Source organism: Erpetoichthys calabaricus, chromosome 5 (assembly GCF_900747795.2).
Source record: "Erpetoichthys calabaricus chromosome 5, fErpCal1.3, whole genome shotgun sequence".
Taxonomy (NCBI): Eukaryota; Metazoa; Chordata; class Cladistia; order Polypteriformes; family Polypteridae; genus Erpetoichthys; species Erpetoichthys calabaricus.
Genome location: NC_041398.2, coordinates 241,574,093 through 241,593,597, shown reverse-complemented (window position 1 = coordinate 241,593,597; position 19,505 = coordinate 241,574,093). Strand labels below are relative to the sequence as shown.

General features: G+C 44.1%; 1 protein-coding gene and 1 long non-coding RNA gene across 5 annotated transcripts in view; one reads left to right on the top strand and one right to left on the bottom strand.

Moving 5' to 3' along the window:
* Positions 1 to 17,268, top strand: part of dclk2a (doublecortin-like kinase 2a) — a 203,365-nt gene extending 186,097 nt beyond the window's left edge. For all 3 annotated transcript variants that reach the window (XM_051928152.1, XM_051928153.1, XM_051928151.1), the window contains one exon: positions 16,312 to 17,268. In XM_051928152.1, the coding sequence (XP_051784112.1) occupies positions 16,312 to 16,494 (183 nt within the window). In that variant the 3' untranslated portion in view covers positions 16,495 to 17,268. The remainder of the gene's footprint in view (positions 1 to 16,311) is intronic.
* On the bottom strand, positions 13,771 to 15,450 carry LOC127527931 (uncharacterized). 2 transcript variants are annotated; one of them, XR_007935113.1, is made up of 3 exons: positions 15,339 to 15,450; positions 14,652 to 14,722; positions 13,771 to 14,602 (listed from the first exon to the last, which is right to left on the bottom strand). It is a non-coding gene; the product is annotated as an uncharacterized LOC127527931 (long non-coding RNA). The 2 variants fall into 2 exon arrangements; XR_007935114.1 differs by lacking the exon at positions 15,339 to 15,450 and adding an exon at positions 15,100 to 15,330.
* Positions 17,269 to 19,505: the final 2,237 nt, after the last annotated feature.

Genomic DNA, 19,505 nt, shown 5'->3' with positions numbered 1-19,505 from the left:
GTTACAGCAGCAAGTTGTCGCTACTCAAAGTCTTAAGTTAATTCAATGTGACGCCCCGTCAGCCATTTATCCTCTCTGAGAGGGCACTAGTGGGATGTGATCTCAGACCGCAGGATTACAGACGGGCTGCTCTGAAGGAGAAGAACTCTTATGGCCTAACGGCCACTTGGACTCCTGTCTTCATGGGCGCCTCTTTCTGTTTCTCTCTCAGCCTCCACTGTACTTGCTCGTCTCGTTATGTTCACTGCTTGGCAAAGTTACTCGAGGTCATGGCACCGAGTTGTCTCTTTTTAGAAATTCATTCAGAATAAAGCCCGCCATCAGCCACTCGTCCTCTCTGAGTGGGCCAAGGTAGGATACAAACTCAGACCCAGTTTCAGTTAAAACACAACTTGAACAAAAAACTCAAACCACTGTGGCCCTGCAGGACGGAGTTTGCCAGTCCCTGAGTACGGTGTGAATAGGGTGGGACGGTGGAGGTATTGTCACTGACTGTCACTCAGACATTTTTAAGTTTTATTCCAGTTAACGAAGTGACCACAGAAGCAGCAGCTGTGATTTTTTTTTCCCCCCTAAAGTGGTGCTGGTCCAAAGCGCACCAGTTCTGCTCACCTCTCAGAGCGCAACCTGATTTGTGGTCCTCTTACCAGGTGAACCTGAGGAAGCCGATTTGGGGGTGGTTAGGTTTAGCACCATCTAGTGGTTACTGTAGAAGCTGCAGTTAGCTCTTCTACTATTCGCTGAAGCTGTCCCTGAAGTGGGTGGGCCGAGTGGTGAAGCTCCAGTAGGACTTGACAAAACGTAGAACTGGAAACTGTGGTGGGTGGCTGTCATCAGAGATGATGGAGTCGGCTCTCCTCAGACATCTGCTTGGCTAGACGGTATGAAGCAGTTATTTTACAAGCTGTACGGATGGTTTGTGTTCCTGGCAAGTCAGGTTACCAGACCACACTGTGGAGGACCCTGACAGGATACTGCTAACTGGACAGGGGAGCCATTGAGGTGGAGTGGGATGGACTGCCTTTGTCCTTTCTGAAATCAACAATCTACTTTTGTGCTGTTGCCATTCAGGGAGAGGTTGTTGTTATGGCACCATACATACGCTCAGTTACTATTCTTAAATTATTACTTCCGTCACTCTGGATAGAAAGACAAAGCAGTAATTTACTGCAATAAGCCATTTATTCAAGTATAATAACGTCAGTGGAAGTATAATAGAAAATATTTGGTATGTTCAAAATTCTAAATATTCAAGTCTGCAACCTGAGGAAGCTGCTGTGACAGTGGGGTTTTTAGCACCATCTAGTGGTAACTTTAGAAACTGCAGTTAGTTCTTCTACCGATTGCCTTGGGCAGAATGAAGGATTCAGAATTCTGTCGCAATTAGAACTTTGGTGATGAGAACATCCCAACAGGCTCATCCCAAATAGCATCGGGTGCCTCAGAGTTGAAACCTCTGAGCTTCTACGTGCTTGGAAACGATGCAACTGTAATGGCGTCACTGGTTGTTTTTTGTTTTTTTTTTCCTTACAAATGTGTTTTTCTCTCAATCAATGTGTGTGCTTTTTGTGTAACTGTACTTGTTCTGCTTTTAGTAAGACTCGTCTCTGTCCCTTTGCTTCTCTCCTCTTCCCTTCCAATGCCTGCATTTGCTTTCCTCCGATTAGCTCCAAGGTAACGGTATGTACTAACGTCAACCGCATCGCTCGCTGTCTTCTGTTGCTCATTTTTAACATCCAAAGAGAAATCACAACTTTCTGAAATCCGGGGAAAATGAGAAATCATTTCAAACATAGATTTTCCTGACGTGGAGGGAAGCCACCAGGAGCCCAACGGTGGGCTTACGTGTCTCCGACTGGCACCCCTAAAGTAGATTCTAGCAAGAGATGGGTGAAGAGTGGCCAGAGGTGGCCAGCGTGAGAGCAGAATGGAGGACGGTTTGTGCTAAAATTCAATGCGTCGACTCTTCTTCATCCCCTCCTTCCATTCCTTCATTTGTTTTCTTTCCTCCTCTTCATCACTTTTGTTTGTCTCAGCAGGGATCAACACGTCTTCTTAAGAATCAAAGGACAAACACAGCACTTGTCATCACTCGTCACGATCTTCATCAATCTGGTCGAGAGTCGTTTGTTCGTTTTTGGGGATTCATTTTGTTGTTGTTTGGATTTTTATTGTTATTTCTGTGCCATCACTGCGTCTCATTTTGTTTAATGTTGGGCGATGCCATTTTATACATTTTTTTCATTTTCAGTTGTTAATGAGGATATCGACAGGTTTTGTTTCTTCGTACAGAAAGAAATTTCCAGATCAACAAAACTAAAGAGCTGCTTATGGACTTTTACCACACCAAAGATCCTCCACGTCCGGTCACTGGTCAAGGAGTGCATGTAGCGGTGGTCCACTCCTACAAGTACTTGGGGGTCCACATTAATGACCGGTTGGACTGGTCTCAGAGTACAGAGGAACTAAATAAGAAAAGGCAGAGCAGACTCTTCAACCTTAGGAGATGACGGTCCTTTAATGTGGGAAGTGACATCCTTGACATCTTCTACAACTCTGTGATAGTGAGTGTGGTCAGCTGGGCTGATAACATCACTTCAATAGAGGCCCACCGAATCAACAAGCTGATTAAAGGGGCAGGCTCAGTTATGGGACACACTCTGGACCCCCTGGAGGTCATAACGAAGGAAAGAATTAAAACAAAACTGAATGCCATTATGAACAACACTGCACATCCTCTCTGTGACGCAACAACACTGAGGACTTTCAGCCAATGAATCAATCAGAAGAAGTGTGTGAAGAAACACAACTGGGGGGCTCCGACATACCAACAGTAATACGTGTGTATAGTGCCTCACTGGGACTGCCAACTCAGAAGTTTTCTTTTCCTTTCTTTTTACTCGTTGTGGTGTGTGTGTGTAAATATGGAAATGTGGACGTCACTAAGCCTTACACTGTAGTACCCCCAGGGCCAGCGCCACCATTAAGGTGAATTAGGCATCTACCTCAGGTGCAGATCATAAGGTGAAGGGGGGACCCCAACTGTACAGGTTTGCTGCCGAACGTTCAGTTGGCACACTAATAAGCTTGGCCTAGGGCACAAAATATCACCTGGCACTGGCACGGGGCAGCACACAATAACACAAGGGGCACGTCAATTGTGCAGGTCAGCCACTGACGTTCTACCCTCTCATTGTTGAGCAACAGAAAAAAATGTAAAAAATACGTGCATAGTAACCCACTTCTGCTGTCCTGACTGTGATGTCACACGGTGCGTTGGTGACCGTCTCCAAACATGTCACACAGAGGACGTGTACGAAATCGGGATCAGTACAGTGGCAAATAGATAAATAGATAGATAGATAATGAAAGGCACTATATAATAGATAGATAATGAAAGGCACTATATAATAGATATATAGTGCCTTTCATTATCTATCTAATAGATAAGGTCGATTTGAAAGGCACTATATGATAGATATAGATAGATAAATGAAAGGCACTATATAATAGATAGATAATGAAAGGCACTATATAATAGATAGATAGATAAATGAAAGGCATATATAATAGATAAGATCGATTTGAAAGGTGCTATATGATAGATAATGAAAGGCACTATATAATAGATAAGATCGTTTTGAAAGGCACTATATGATAGATAGATAGAGATAGATAGATAATGAAAGGCACTATAGAATAGATAAGATCGTTTTGAAAGGCACTATATGATAGATAGATAGATGATGAAAGGCACTATTGAATAGATAAGATCGATTTGAAAGGCACTATATGATAGATAGATAGATAGATAGATAGATAGATAGATAGATAGATAGATAGATAGATGATGAAAGGCACTATAGAATAGATAAGATCGTTTTGAAAGGCACTATATGATAGATAGATAGATGATGAAAGGCACTATAGAATAGATAAGATCGATTTGAAAGGCACCTATATAATAGATAAGATCGATTTGAAAGGTACCTATATAATAGATAAGATCGATTTGAAAGGCACTATATGATTCATAGATGATAGATAGATAGATAAGGCACAATATAATAGATCAATTTTGATCTATTTATCCCAAAAGGACAATGTATCTTTTATAAAAGGTCAAGAAATGCAGAAATCCACAAGAATTCGTAAAAGCAGAAAACCTCGGCCTTGGTCGATGATCAGCGAGCAGGCCCAGTCAGGCTCTATAAAATTGTGGTACCGTTGGTATGAAGGAGCCCCATTTGTGTTTCTTGGCCCACTTCTGTTGAAGTCCTCAGTGTTGTTGTTCACAATGGCACTCAGTTTTGCCTTCCATGTCCCCTTCTCTATTACCTCCAGGGGGTCTAGAATACATCCCATAACTGAGTGTGGCCTTTTTAATTATTTTGTTGATTCGGTGGTCCTTTCTTGAAGTGATGTTACCAGCCCGGCCCACCACAGAGGTATTGAAGATGTGAAGGTTGTCACTTCTCACATTAAAGGAACACAACCTCCTAAGGGAGACGAGCCTGCTGTGCCTTTTCTTCTTCATTTCCATTTCATGAACTCATTTTTGAACAGATGACTTCTTCAGTGTGTCACGTGTGTTTTTATGTCAAGCCTGTCTCTGGCTCTGTCATTACGGTTAGAGGCGAGTTAGGCTCAGGGTGACGTGTAACGTTCTGCTGCCATCTAGTGGATGAAATAACATCATGCTGAAAAAAAAAAACTAAAAACAAAAACACAGCAAACGATAAAAGCGTAAAGGCAGCTGTAGAATGAACTGAAACTGAACTGAAGTGATGACACCGTGAACTGGTCATGAGAAGCTGACAATGATAGTGAAACTGATGCATGATGGGGCACCATATGACCAAACCGCTATGACATGCTCAGTGCATTCAGTTGTGTGAAGGTTCATGCGGTGTGGCATCAGCTTCATGACAACAAAATAAAATAACTGCAATCAAGTGCAAAGGCAAGCAAGACGTTGGCCCCCCTGTGCATGGTTCTCAATGCGCCGCCTGTCAGTGTTCGTCACTAAGCCTCGTGCTGTGGTAGCCGAGAGTAACACCAGGTGAGCGTCGGCCAAATGGATGAGCATCGACTTTCTACCTTCTCATACACAAGCTACAGAAAAAAAATATCAGCAAAGTGCACAGAGAAACGCAGTTCTAGGGGTCCTGATTGTGACGTCGGGCTGTGTGTTGGTGACTGTTTCAAAATATCGGAGGCTAAGCACATTCAGGCCCGGTCAGTACTTGGATGGGAGACCATCTTGGAGAAGCTGATAGAGGTGTTGGTGAGGCCAGCAGGGGGCGCCTACCCTGTGGTCTGTGTGTGGATCCCAATGCCACCAATGCAGTGACAGGGGACACTGTGCTGTAAATATGGCGCCGTCTTTCAGATGAGATGTAAAACTGACGTCCTGACTCTCTGTGCTTTCAAAAGATCCCTGGTCATCCTTCATAAAGAGTAATAATTCTTTATTTCTTTATTTGTCACATACAGGTGCTGGTCATACAATTAGAATATCATGACAAAGTTGATTTATTTCAGTAATTCCATTCAAAAAGTGAAACTTGTATATTAGATTCATTCATTACACACAGACTGATGTATTTCAAATGTTTATTTCTTTTAATGTTGATGATTATAACTAACAACTAATGAAAGTCCCAAATTCAGTATCTCGGAAAATTAGAATATCAATTAAGACCAATGCAAAAAAAGGATTTTTAGAAATGTTGGCCAACTGAAAGGTATGAACATGAAAAGTATGAGCATGTACAGCACTCAATATTTAGTTGGGGCTCCTTTGGCCTGGATTACTGCAGCAATGCGGCGTGGCATGGAGTCGATCAGTCTGTGGCACTGCTCAGGTGTTATGAGAGCCCATGTTGCTCTGATAGTGGCCTTCAGCTCTTCTGAATTGTTGGGTCTGGCGTATTGCATCTTCCTCTTCACAATACCCCATAGATTGTCTATGGGGTTAAGGTCAGGCGAGTTTGCTGGCCAATCAAGAACAGGGATACCATGGTCTTTAAACCAGGTACTGGTAGCTTTGGCACTGTGTGCAGGTGCCAGGTCCTGTTGGAAAATGAAATCTGCATCTCCATAAAGTTCATCAGCAGCATGAAGTGCTCTAAAACTTCCTGGTAGACGGCTGCGTTGACCTTGGACCTCAGAAAACACAATGGACCAACACCAGCAGATGATATGGCACCCCAAACCATCACTGACTGTGGAAACTTTACACTGGACCTCACGCAACGTGGATTCTGTGCCTCTCCTCTCTTCCTCCAGACTCTGGGACCTTGATTTCCAAAGGAAATGCAAAATTTACTTTCATCAGAGAACATAACTTTAGACTACTCAGCAGCAGTCAAGAGGCGAGACGCTTCTGACGCTGTTTCTTGTTCAAGAGTGGCTTGACACAAGGAATGCGACAGCTGAAACCCATGTCTTGCATACATCTGTGCGTGGTGGTTCTTGAAGCACTGACTCCAGCTGCAGTCCACTCTTTGTGAATCTCCCCCACATTTTTGAATGGGTTTTGTTTCCCAATCCTCTCCAGGGTGCGGTTATCCCTATTGCTTGTCCACTTTTTTCTACCCCATCTTGTCCTTCCCTTCGCCTCTCTATTAATGTGCTTGGACACAGAGCTCTGTGAACAGCCAGCCTCTTTAGCAATGACCTTTTGTGTCTTGCCCTCCTTGTGCAAGGTGTCAATGGTCATCTTTTGGACAACTGTCAAGTCAGCAGTCTTCTCCATGATTGTGTAGCCTACAGAACTCGACTGAGAGACCATTTAAAGGCTTTGGAGTTAATGAGCTGATTAGAGTGTGGCACCAGGTGTCTTCAATATTGAACCTTTTCACAATATTCTAATTTTCCGAGATACTGAATTTGGGACTTTCATTAGTTGTCAGTTATAATCATCAACATTAAAAGAAATAAACATTTGAAATACATCAGTCTGTGTGTAATGAATGAATCTAATATACAAGTTTCACTTTTTGAATGGAATTACTGAAATAAATCAACTTTGTCATGATATTCTAATTTTATGACCAGCACCTGTACATAGTTATACAGGACAACACGCAGTGAAATTAATCTTTTCGCATACCCCTTGAGGTCAGAGCGCAGGGTCAGCCATTGTACAGCACTCCTGGAGCAATTGAATGTTAAGGGCCTTGCTCAAGGGCCCAGCAGAGTCGCATCTCTTTTGGCAGTGACGGGGATTCGAACCGGCAAACTTCGGGATGCCAGCGCAGATCCTTAGCCTCAGAGCCATCACTCCGCCCCAGTGATGTAGACGTCCTGGCTAAATTGCCCACCACGGTCAGGTGATTCCCTATCTTTCGAATTGTCCCGCTCTGTCACCCCTTCACCTCCTAACCGCTCACGTGTGGTAAGCATATGGCTGCCGTCAGATCACTCAGGTGGCTGCTACACATTAGTTGGTGGTTGAAGTGGCTCCCCACTCACTATGTACAGCACTTTGAGTAGTGAGGAAAGAGCTATAGAAATGTATTATTATTATTATTATTAAGTATTAGCTGGCCCCCGCGGCTCCACCTGCGTAGTAGTGAGACAGGACAAACTTTAAAAATCAATAAACAAACAAGTATCGCTAGCTAAGCGGAGGCCAGACACTCTCCAAAACGTGGCCAGAGGTAGAGCGATTGGCACGGAGGCTGGTGCATGAATGAGTAGGGCCCGCCCGGCTCCCCATTCCTGACGTCACACTTGCCCTTCCTCTCGGCCCACAGCCTCTGCCTCAGATTAGCGCGAATAAATCCCTCCCGCAAGCAAACTATGATGCTTAGCGTGATGAGAGAAGTCGCAAAATCAACCGGAATGTTCAAGAAAATTCTAGAAAAGCAAAACCAATTTAAATCCATTAAGTAGTTCTCTCATTCGCTAGCTAAGCAGATGTAAGATACGCCCTGAGGCTAATGTGTGAATGAGAGCCCCGCCCCCTTCTCTTGGCTAACAGCTGCCTTTTTGGATTCGTGCAAATAAATCGTTGCCAAAACCGAACTCTGATTCTTAGCGCAATGAGAGAAGTTGCAAAATCAACCGGAATGTTCAAGCAAATTCTAGAAAAAAAAAAAAAAAACGATCTAACTCCGTGAAGTAGTTCTCTCGTGAAAAGCGGACAGCCAGCCGTTGGATTTTCTAAACAGACAGATGACGCATTGTCGCAATAACGAGACATCACACAGATAAAGGTTTGGGGCAGCCACCCGTATAAAGAGGTATCCTGGCTGCAAAGTCGAAAATGCAAAATATAGAGCACTGATGTGCTTACAACAGAGTCGACAACAAGACTGACACATAGAGGAAACGGTTAGACTTTTAAAGGGGAAGACAGGAAGTGAGGTCATATGGGTCTGGTTCAGGATCATCTGCCATTGGTTCAAGCCCGGAGGTGACATCACAGGGGCCGGAGCCGGTAAGGCCTTCTTCCATTGGCTCGGTCCCGGAAGTGACGTCATGAGAGCCAGGTGAGATCTCCCGGGAATGGTCTACAGGTAAGGGAAAAAAAGAATCAGTGCACTCTGCCACATCCCGGCATGCCTCAGAACTGTCTTCCCTCGAGCCCTTTAGCTGCCTCCCATGCACACGTGTGTGACAGCGTCTCATGAAGGACGTTTACCAGATCAGCGTCAGCCCAGCGGTGGACACGCGACAGGCCTTTTCCTACTCTGCTCGTGTCGACGTTTTTGTATTCACACATTTCTGTTACACGTGGTGACACTTTTTCTTGTTGACAATAACTTCAGTGGTTTTGGCTGTTTTTTTTTGCTCCTGGGGGGTAAACAAAAACGCTAAGGGGGTTAATAATTTTGGCACATCCAATCCTCCATAATGCACTCGTGTGTAGGTGAACAAGTCAGAGAGGTTCTGCGTCCCCGAACAGAGTGAAGGATTGGGTATCAGAAGGTGACGAATGCTTCATCGAGTAGAATGACAATGACGTGACGTCGAGTGCACATTTGAATTTATTTATTTTGGTCGAGTTAAATACGCTTGGCCTCCGAATGAAGCCTTCGTCAACTTGTGACGATCAGTCCACAGGTTTTGTGTTCTTTATTATGACTGCATTTCAATGAAACAATCACTAAAGAAACACTGGATGACTCTTACTCTGCCCCAAAAAAAAGGCAATGGCACGCACCTCTGCCACCTGGCAGGTCTCTGTGTTCTCACATTCATGTTGGCACAACGACATCTGCAAATTCTACTCACATGTCCTTTTCTCCTTTTCCTCATACTGCATGCTTAACATTTAAAATAAACTCTGATTTGCTCCAGGAGTTTGGGTGGTTATGGGGGACTGTTGGTTTGTTGGCATGGTGGTCAGTCGATTTCATTGGTGCACAAACAAAATCACCAGCTTATGAAATTGAGGATCGACGTTCCAGCTGGCAGTCTGATGCCCTCAAAGACGTCGTCAAGGTGAGTGAGAGGAGTGTGGAGAGGGTGAAGGTGCCCGGGGGGCTGTGGTCATCCGACCTCTGCCTTCTCCATGACGCAGGTCCTGGAAGGCTGTGCCCCCACCTTGGCAGCCAAATTTCATTTCAACCAGGGTCCCGGTCTTTAATCAGGTCTTCGTTTGAAATGACTGGTGGAATAAAAGGCTGAAATCAGAATAATTGGCACCTCCGAGTCCTCCTTAGCTGACCTTACGTACCCCGCAGTTAACACAGCGGACAGTTTATGGGACCGCCACTCTGGTTCTTCACAGCTGGCTTTATACATCCTTTAGGTTTCGTAGCAGAACACGGTGAATGCCTAAGTGGGCCTCTTCTGGTTATTTCTAGGTGGTCTGCAGTGGTTGAGGACACCAGATGAAGATGACCCATTACTTTGACACTTTCTGGTTACTGTAGTTTTTATCTTTCATTTGTAAAAATCACAATTTGTCAAAAAAGATCTTAAATATCTCACGCGTAACAGTTAAAGAGCACACTTGGTGTATCCGCTAATAACAGACTTTATACACCCAGCCCTTAAACAAAGCAGATTTTTGTTTTTTTGTTAATTAGAAGCCGATGTTCGGTGGTGGACCACTTACTGTTCAAGTCTCGTTTTTTGCCCGTCACGTTTCATTAACTCGCTTGCCGAGATTCCCAACAGAATCTTAACCAGCTGCCAATGAACAAGGAGATGCAAAGGACAAAGAAACCGTCAGCCAGCTGCCAGCTCCCTCGGTCCAATTAAAAGCTGTGGGCGTCACGTAAAGTCTGCTCTAATAAGATATTAGGAAAAATAAATGACCTGCAGACAATTATGAATCTGGGCCGGGCCACAGAAAGAGAAAGTCCACAACATAAAACGACTCGACATGGCAGGCAGAAGATTGGATAACGAGTTCCGTTAGCAGCAAAGACCAACTTCTCACGACGCACCGGGGCCACAACAAAAACCTGCAGCCCTGCAGGACAAACGCAGACTGAGATTCACTCGTCCGTGTGACGCAAAGTTTAACTTTCAATGTTAGATTCCTGATCCTCGTACACACACAAGTTAACAGCGACGTACAGCAGTGAGAACTGGCTCTCCTTCATAGTCGGCTTTTCATTTGCCTAGTAGTTAAATACATCGGGCAGGTCTTCATAAAAGGCCTTGTATTTTCTATACTTAAATAAGTTCTTCATAGTTGGCCTTATACAGTACATCTGGAAAGTATTCACAGCACATCACTTTTTCCACATTTTGTTATGTTACAGCCTTATTCCAAAATGGATTAAATTCATTTTTTTCCTCAGAATTCTGCACACAACACCCCATAATGACAACGTGAAAAAAGTTTACTTGAGATTTTTGCAAATTTATTAAAAATCAAAAAACTGAGAAATCACATGTCCATAAATATTCACAGCCTTTGCCACGAAGCTCAAAATTGAGCTCAGGTGCATCCCGTTTCCCCTGATCATCCTTGAGATGTTTCTGTAGCTTCATTGGAGTCCACCTGTGGTCAATTCAGTTGACTGGACCTGATTTGGAAAGGCACACACCTGTCTATAGAAGGTCCCACAGTTGACAGTTCATGTCAGAGCACAAACCAAGCATGAAGTCAAAGGAATTGTCTGTAGACCTCCGAGACAGGATTGTCTCGAGGCACAAATCTGGGGAAGGTTACAGAAAAATTTCTGCTGCTTTGAAGGTCCCAATGAGCACAGTGGCCTCCATCATCCGTAAGTGGAAGAAGTTCGAAACCACCAGGACTCTTCCTAGAGCTGGCCGGCCATCTAAACTGAGCGATCGGAGGAGAAGGGCCTTAGTCAGGGAGGTGACCAAGAAGCCGATGGTCACTCTATCAGAGCTCCAGAGGTCCTCTGTGGAGAAAGGAGAACCTTCCAGAAGGACAACCATCTCTGCAGAAATCCACCAATCAGGCCTGTATGGTAGAGTGGCCAGACGGAAGACACTCCTTAGTAAAAGGCACATGGCAGTGCGCCTGGAGTTTGCCAAAAGGCACCTGAAGGACTCTCAGACCATGAGAAAGAAAATTCTCTGGTCTGATGAGACAAAGATTGAACTCTTTGGTGCGAATGCCAGGTGTCACATTTGGAGGAAACCAGGCACCGCTCATCACCAGGCCAATACCATCCCTACAGTGAAGCATGGTGGTGGCAGCATCATGCTGTGGGGATGTTTTTCAGCGACAGGAACTGGGAGACTAGTCAGGATAAAGAGAAAGATGACTGCAGCAATGTACAGAGACATCCTGGATGAAAACCTGCTCCAGAGCGCTCTTGACCTCAGACTGGGGCGACGGTTCATCTTTCAGCAGGACAACGACCCTAAGCACACAGTGAAGATATCAAAGGAGTGGCTTCAGGACAACTCTGTGAATGTCCTTGAGTGGCCCAGCCAGAGCCCAGACTTGAATCTGATTGAACATCTCTGGAGAGATCTTAAAATGGCTGTGCACCGACGCTTCCCATCCAACCTGATGGAGCTTGAGAGGTGCTGCAAAGAGGAATGGGCGAAACTGGCCAAGGATAGGTGTGCCAAGCTTGTGGCATCATATTCAAAAAGACTTGAGGCTGGAATTGCTGCCAAAGGGGCATCGACAAAGTATTGAGCAAAGGCTGTGAATACTTATGGACATGGGATTTCTCAGTTGTTTTATTTTTAATAAATTTGCAAAAATCTCAAGTAAACTTTTTTCACGTTGTCATTATGGGGTGTTGTGTGTAGAATTCTGAGGAAAAAAAATGAATTTAATCAATTTTGGAATAAGGCTGTAACATAACAAAATGTGGAAAAAGTGATGCGCTGTGAATACTTTCTGGATGCACTGTATGTCCTTGTTTTTAAATACAGTTGGCATTTCTCCATACTCAGCCTTACATTAACCCATCACCAGCCTAAATGATTATCGCCCTGTGGCCCTCACTCCGGTAATCATGAAGTGCTTCGAGAGACTGGTTCTCCAGCACATCAAGGACTATGTCCCCCAAGACTTTGATCCCCACCAATTCGCATATCACGCGAACAGATCCATAGAAGACGCCATCACTGTAGCTCTCCACTCTGTGCTGAGCCATCTAGAGCAGCAGCAGAGCTACGTCCGGATGCTCTTTGTGGATTACAGCTCAGCTTTTAATACAATCATTCCTGACATTCTCATCACCACACTGGTCACTCTTGCCAAAAGAATGTGTCTGAATAAGAGACTTTCTTACCAACCGGCTCCAGACTGTGAGACTCGGCTCCCACCACTCCTCCATTCACGCACTGAACACCGGTACCCCGCAAGGCTGTGTGCTGAGCCCCCTTCTGTACTGTCTCTACACCCATGACACGACTGCAGTCCGGCCCACAACAACCACCTCATCGTCAAGTTTGCAGACAACACCACAGTGGTTGGACTCATCTCAAAGGGAGACGAGGCAGCTTACAGAGAGGAGGTCCTGAAGTTGGCAGCCTGGTGTTCAAAGAACAATCTGGCTCTGAACACCAGGAAAACCAAGGAGATCACTGTCGACTTCAGGAGGCACAGCACCGACTTAGCCCCCCTTTACATCAACGGCGAGGGTGTGGATAGGGTCCATACCTTCCGGTTTCTCGGCATCCTTATCTCTGCTGACATCTCCTGGACAGACAACATCACAGCAGTCATCAAGAAGGCTCAGCAGCGGTTACACTTCCTGAGGGTCCTCAGAAAGCACAACCTGGACTCCAACCTGCTACTGACCTTCTACCGCTCGTCCATCGAGAGCCTGCTGACGTACTGTATCACGGTAATGTATGGCAGCTGCACCATGGCAGACGGTGAGAGGCTTCAGAGAGTAGTAAAGGCAGCACAGAAGATCATCGGCTGCCCTCTCCCCTCCTTGATGGACATTTACACCTCAGCAGAGCAAAAAACATCATCAAGGACAGCGCCCACCCTGGCTCTGATCTGTTTGACCTGCTGCCCTCAGGGAGGCGCTACAGGGGCATCACAACAAGGACAAACAGACTCAACAACAGTTTTTTTCCGAAAAGCCATAACCATTGTAGACTCACACGGGCACTGACTACACAGTCTAACCCCCCAACCCCTGGACTTCCTTCTATCCATCAACTGTGCAATATCCAAAATCTAAATGGTACTGAATAATAACTGGGCAATATCTGTATACTGTACAATATCATTACTCTCAGGGTCCAACATCCACTACTCACTGCACATGATCAGCATTATTGTGCTATATTTCAATTATGTGCAATAACCCAATAGTGCAATAGTTATTATTCTTTCCATCTGTATATAACGTCGCAGAACTTTTTTGCAACTTCTTTGCACCATTTGTTTATTTACTTGTTGTGTTCTACATATATGTCGACACTGAAGGCGCTGCTTTTAATCTCATTGTGCATGTGTATAGTGACAATAAAAGGCATTCTAATTCTAACCAGTAATCAAATGCACCGGGCAGTTCTTCATAGTTGGCCTTACTGTATTGGTCCGTGTTTTTAAATACAGTTGGCTGTTCTTCATAGTCGCTCTTACATTTCCCTGTATTTAAATACACCTGGCAGGTTTTCATAGAAGACCTTATATCTTTCTATACTTAAATACACCTGGAAGTTCTTCATAGTTGGCCTTATATGTCCTTGTTTTTAAATACAGTTGGCCATTCTCCATACTCAGCCTTACATTAACCCGTAATTAAATACACCGGGCAGTTCTTCATAGCTGGCCTTACTGTATCTGTCCATGTTTGGAAATATAGTTGGCCATCTTTCATAGTCAGCCTTATATTTCCCCAATTACAACTGGCAGTTTTCATAGTTGATTTTTCATTTGTCTTATATTTAAATACACCCAGAAGTATTTCACGTTTTGTCTTATATGTCCATGTTTTTAAATACAGTTGGCCATTCTGCCTAGTCAGCCTTACATTAACCTGTAATTAAATACACCAGGACAGGTCTTCGTAAAAGGCCTTGTATTTTCTATACTTGAATACACCAGGAAGGTCTTTGTGGTTGGCCTTAGGTGTCCCTGTTTTTAAATACAGTTGTTGGTTCTTCACAGTCAGCTTTTCATATGCCGTGTATTTTAAAAACACCTGGCAGCTCTTCATAGATGGCCTTACTGTATCTGTCTGTGTTTTTAAATACAGTTGGCCATTCTTTATAGTCGCTCTTACATTTCCCTGTCATTAAATATACTTGGCAGGCTTTTATTGAAGGCCTTATATCTTTCTTTACTTAAATACACCTGGAAGTTCTTCACTGATGGCCTCATGTGTCCTTGTTTTTAAATACAGCTGACCATTCTTCATAGTTGGCCTTGTATTTAAATAAAGTTGGTCATTCTCCATAGTCAGCTTTTCATTTGCCCGTTACTTAAATACACCTGGAAGTTCTTCATAAATGGCCTCACGTGTCCTTGTTTTTTAAAATACGGTTGGTCATTCTCCATAGTTGGCCTTGTATTTAAATAAAGTTGGTCATTCTCCATAGTCAGCTTTTCATTTGCCCGTTACTTAAATATACCTGGAAGTTCTTCATAGATTGCCTTATATTTTCCTGCATTTAAGTACAGCTGACATTTCTTCATAGTCAGTTTTTCATTTGCCCGTTACTTAAATATACCTGGAAGTTCTTCATAGTTGGCCTTACATGTCCTTGTTTTTAAATACAGCTGACCATTCTTCATAGTTGGCCTTGTATTTAAATAAAGTTGGTCATTCTCCATAGTCAGTTTTTCATTTGCCCGTTACTTAAATACACCTGGAAGTTCTTCATAAATGGCCTCACGTGTCCTTGTTTTTTAAAATACGGTTGGTCATTCTTCATAGTCAGCTTTTCATTTGCCCGTTACTTAAACACACCTGGTAGTTCTTCATAGTTGGCCTTACATGTTCCTGTATTCAAGAACATGATATGGAATGCACAAATGTGTCAGGCTGTGGAATGTTCCAGTTAAATGGCCTTATTTTGGATGTCATGCCCAACTGGACACAGTAAAATTACCGACATCCACAGGACTGTCCTCAGTTCCACTACAAAGGCGTTTTCATTTTTTTCTTTTCCATTCACTTGCTTATTTGAAGTTTCCTCCACTAACGGTTAGTGACGAGCTCCGTCAGGCCAGCTCCTCTGCCACAGGGGTCCAGCCTCCTGGTCGCCATCGATGTTGACTGGGCCTCCTCTCACCATGTCTCTGTGGCTTTTCCTTCCACATCCCAAAGCCATGCTGTGTTGATACTAAATTAGCCAACTTGTGGCCTTGTGGTCACTGCTGCTGGGATATCCGGCCATAGCCCCCCACGCTGACCCTGGACTGGATTCAGCAGCTTGACTTTATTTTTTTTTTAGTAGCCTTGGTCTAAAGGAGAGACCCTCCAGGATATTTAGATGTGTGTGCCTAGAAAACAAGCTGCTGATTTTAGGGTTGGCAGGCCTTACGTGAGCAACATCCAGTAATTTAACTTTTAAATGTAAAGCTTACGATAAAGAAACTGGTTGGAATGAAATGCTAGCAGACCCTCCCCTCCATTTGCACTCCTCCACAGAGGGTCCTCGCTGTTGGGGTTCAATTCCCACTGCTGGCTCTCTGGTCACCTGAGCAAACCAAAAAAATTGGCTAACAAAGTGTCCCAGTGAGATGTGCTGTGCCCACCATATGGGGGGCATGGTGAACACTGTGTGAAGGTAGATTCGGGGTCCACTCCCAAAATGGGCCACTCATCACACTTTTCGTATCCATTATGTATTTATTTATTTTATTTTTCCGGGGCTTTCTCGTCCACGTTGATTTTTCTTTCTTCTTTTTAACTGACTGTTGCTTCTTTCTCACCTCAGACGACAGCTCTAGATAAGGAGAAGCAGATGCTGGTCAACAAGCGCTACCACGAGGGCAAGGAGCCGGGCACCAACAAGACCCTGCAGCATGGCCAGGAGGCTGCCTCCCCCGAGCCTGGCACGCAGTCCACTTCGCCCCCTCCTCCGGACGTCAGTGTTGCCGCTCCACCGGCAAAGCAGTGAGCCCTGACATGGCCAGCCTCCGCCAGCCCGCCCATCTGTCTGTGCCACCCGACCTGCACGCCTGACACTGAGCTGGCACACATCGTCTGCTCTGCTGCGGCCTTGTTGGCGTTGATTTTCTTTTACATTTATTTTTTTCTTGTTCGTCTTGTTTCCTTCAGTTTTGTAGATATTGATTTGTATATAAGCTACGGTCTCCAGTTTGGAATTCTGCAACCGCTGTCATATAGTGCCGGACTGATAGGACTGGGAATCAATGAACCCGCCAGGGACGCACTGGGAACTCGTCATGTCTCTAGATGGGCGGGAAATAAAAAAATTAATTTTACAGCGCCACCAAGTCAAAGTGGAAAGTCAGACCCAAGGTATTTATTTGTAAAGTACTCCAGAAGCCCTGCAGGAGAACTTCATTTTTCTTCTCTCCCGTTCCTCAAGTGTCGCGTTTCTGGCTTGCGCGCCGCTTTTTGACTGTCAGCTTGAAAACGCGCAGCTTGCTGCACTGCAGGCCGCTGGCTTCGGTTTTCTGCCTGTTTTTAATCGTCTCCTCTCTACGTGTTGGAAAAACAAAACAAAAAAAAGGCAGAATCTCTCTTCCACTAGGCGAGTCCTGAACCTCATTCGTGGGCACTCGTGGATGGGCCGTCAGGGGCCTTGTAGCTGTTGGTTTGACTTCTTTTCAGGCTGATCCCTGTTTTCACGTGAGCTCTCATTTTATATTAGAAATAAACTGGAACGATGAAAAACAATGCAATAAACGTCCTCCTCATCCGGAAAGCGTCAAAGTCTCATTTTTGTCAGCCTTGATTAACCAGTGAACTGTTTAACAAAATCTTGAAAAGCGAGATGATGGCCTGCAGAGTGGAGAAGAAGTACAGGGTGGCACAGGGAAATAGGAAACTTTCAACTGACGTTCAATGCACGGATAAACACATTACAAAATGCATACAACAGTAACATGTATCGTACAGGATATGCAATTAATGATGGCAATCAATATTCATTTTATGTATCATGAAGGTGTTGTCCATTTCTCCGTACACATTCTGACAATCTGTTGTAGAAATTCTGCAAGAACAGCAATACCAGCAATCTCCTCTTCGATTCTCCTTTTTAGTTCAGCAGCAATGGTGGCGGGACATGTGCGGTACACTTGGCATTTAAGACGTCCCCACAGGAAAAAAAATATCACAAACAGTGAGATGAGGGGATCTGAGAGGCCATGGAATGTCATCGTTGCGTGAAATGGCGCACCTTCGAAACAATCGTCGATCGTCAGGCAGCATGTGAAGTGGCTCTACCTGGAGGACTTCTTTTTTTACAGTTTCTTCGAAATTACGCACCCATGTTGTAAACGCATGTGCAGACGGGACACAATCGTGACGTCCTAACTGGTAATGACGCTGAAATTCCTTTTGCGCAGCAGTCACATTTATCACCATTCTTATAAAAGGCTTTCACAGTGAACGCTCGTTGTGCACCACTGCACTGCTTCATTATAACTAACTAGTTGAATACCCAGAGGCTTCGCTCACTGAGTGCAAGGGACAAAAATAAAATGTAGTCTATAAGTTATTAAACAGTAATACATTAACATTTAAAGAAGTAAAGATACATTGAGCACTACTGGAGTGGTTTCGGGTAAACTACATTTTAAAGGCGCTATAACACAACAGGTAAGTAGTAGATCCCTTGTGAAAGGCGCTACTGTGGTATAGAAATTACATTTTCTATGCGATTGTCCAAATTTTTGCCTGACAACCTTGCACTACGTGCCTGTGATTTACTTGTTAAAATAATTGATCACAAAAGCAACCTTGAATGTTACGGGGTTTTAGTGACCCGAACTCACCTTAAGGGACAGTAAAGTAGTCATGTAGGGCAATTTACAAACAGAGTCCTGCTTTGGTGGCGCCGATTACACTCATTCGCAAAGATTTCCACTCTCCCAGGAGCCGATCGGGCACTTGAAGTGTCACAAACAGTGCGAGAAGAGAGGACGCTGCCCGAAACTGCGAAGCACTCGACCCGGCGGAGCAGCCCGACATTCTGTGCCTCCCAGCATCCACTTTGTTCTCCCGACCCCTCGCCGCTGAAGGCGGTCTCGTCTTCACATTGTTTACAGCTCGGCGCAGTTAAAAAGTAGAAAGACGCGAAGCTGTTTTCCTCATCACTTCTACTATCAAGTACTGCCAGCTAAAAAAAAGTTACAATGTGGCAGTTTCAGCGACAGTCACGTGGACGAATAAATAAAACTTCTCTGTCAGAATGCGCCTGGCTAGTTCCTGTATTATAATATGTTCTGTGGTCATAGGTAATTTCCATAACGTGTGGTCATACGTAATTTCCGTTTCATATGTAATTTCCATAACGTGTGGTCACACGTAATTTCCGTTTCATATGTAATTTCCATATCGTGTGGTCACACGTAATTTCCGTTTCATATGTAATTTCCATATCGTGTGGTCACACGTAATTTCCGTTTCATATGTAATTTCCATAACGTGTGGTCACACGTAATTTCCGTTTCATATGTAATTTCCATATCGTGTGGTCACACGTAATTTCCGTTTCATATGTAATTTCCATATCGTGTGGTCACACGTAATTTCCGTTTCATATGTAATTTCCATAACGTGTGGTCACACGTAATTTCCGTTTCATATGTAATTTCCATAACGTGTGGTCACACGTAATTTCCGTTTCATATGTAATTTCCATATCGTGTGGTCACACGTAATTTCCGTTTCATATGTAATTTCCATATCGTGTGGTCACACGTAATTTCCGTTTCATATGTAATTTCCATAACGTGTGGTCATACGTAATTTCCGTTTCATATGTAATTTCCGTTTCATATGTAATTTCCATATCGTGTGGTCACACGTAATTTCCGTTTCATATGTAATTTCCATAACGTGTGGTCACACGTAATTTCCGTTTCATATGTAATTTCCATATCGTGTGGTCACACGTAATTTCCGTTTCATATGTAATTTCCATAACGTGTGGTC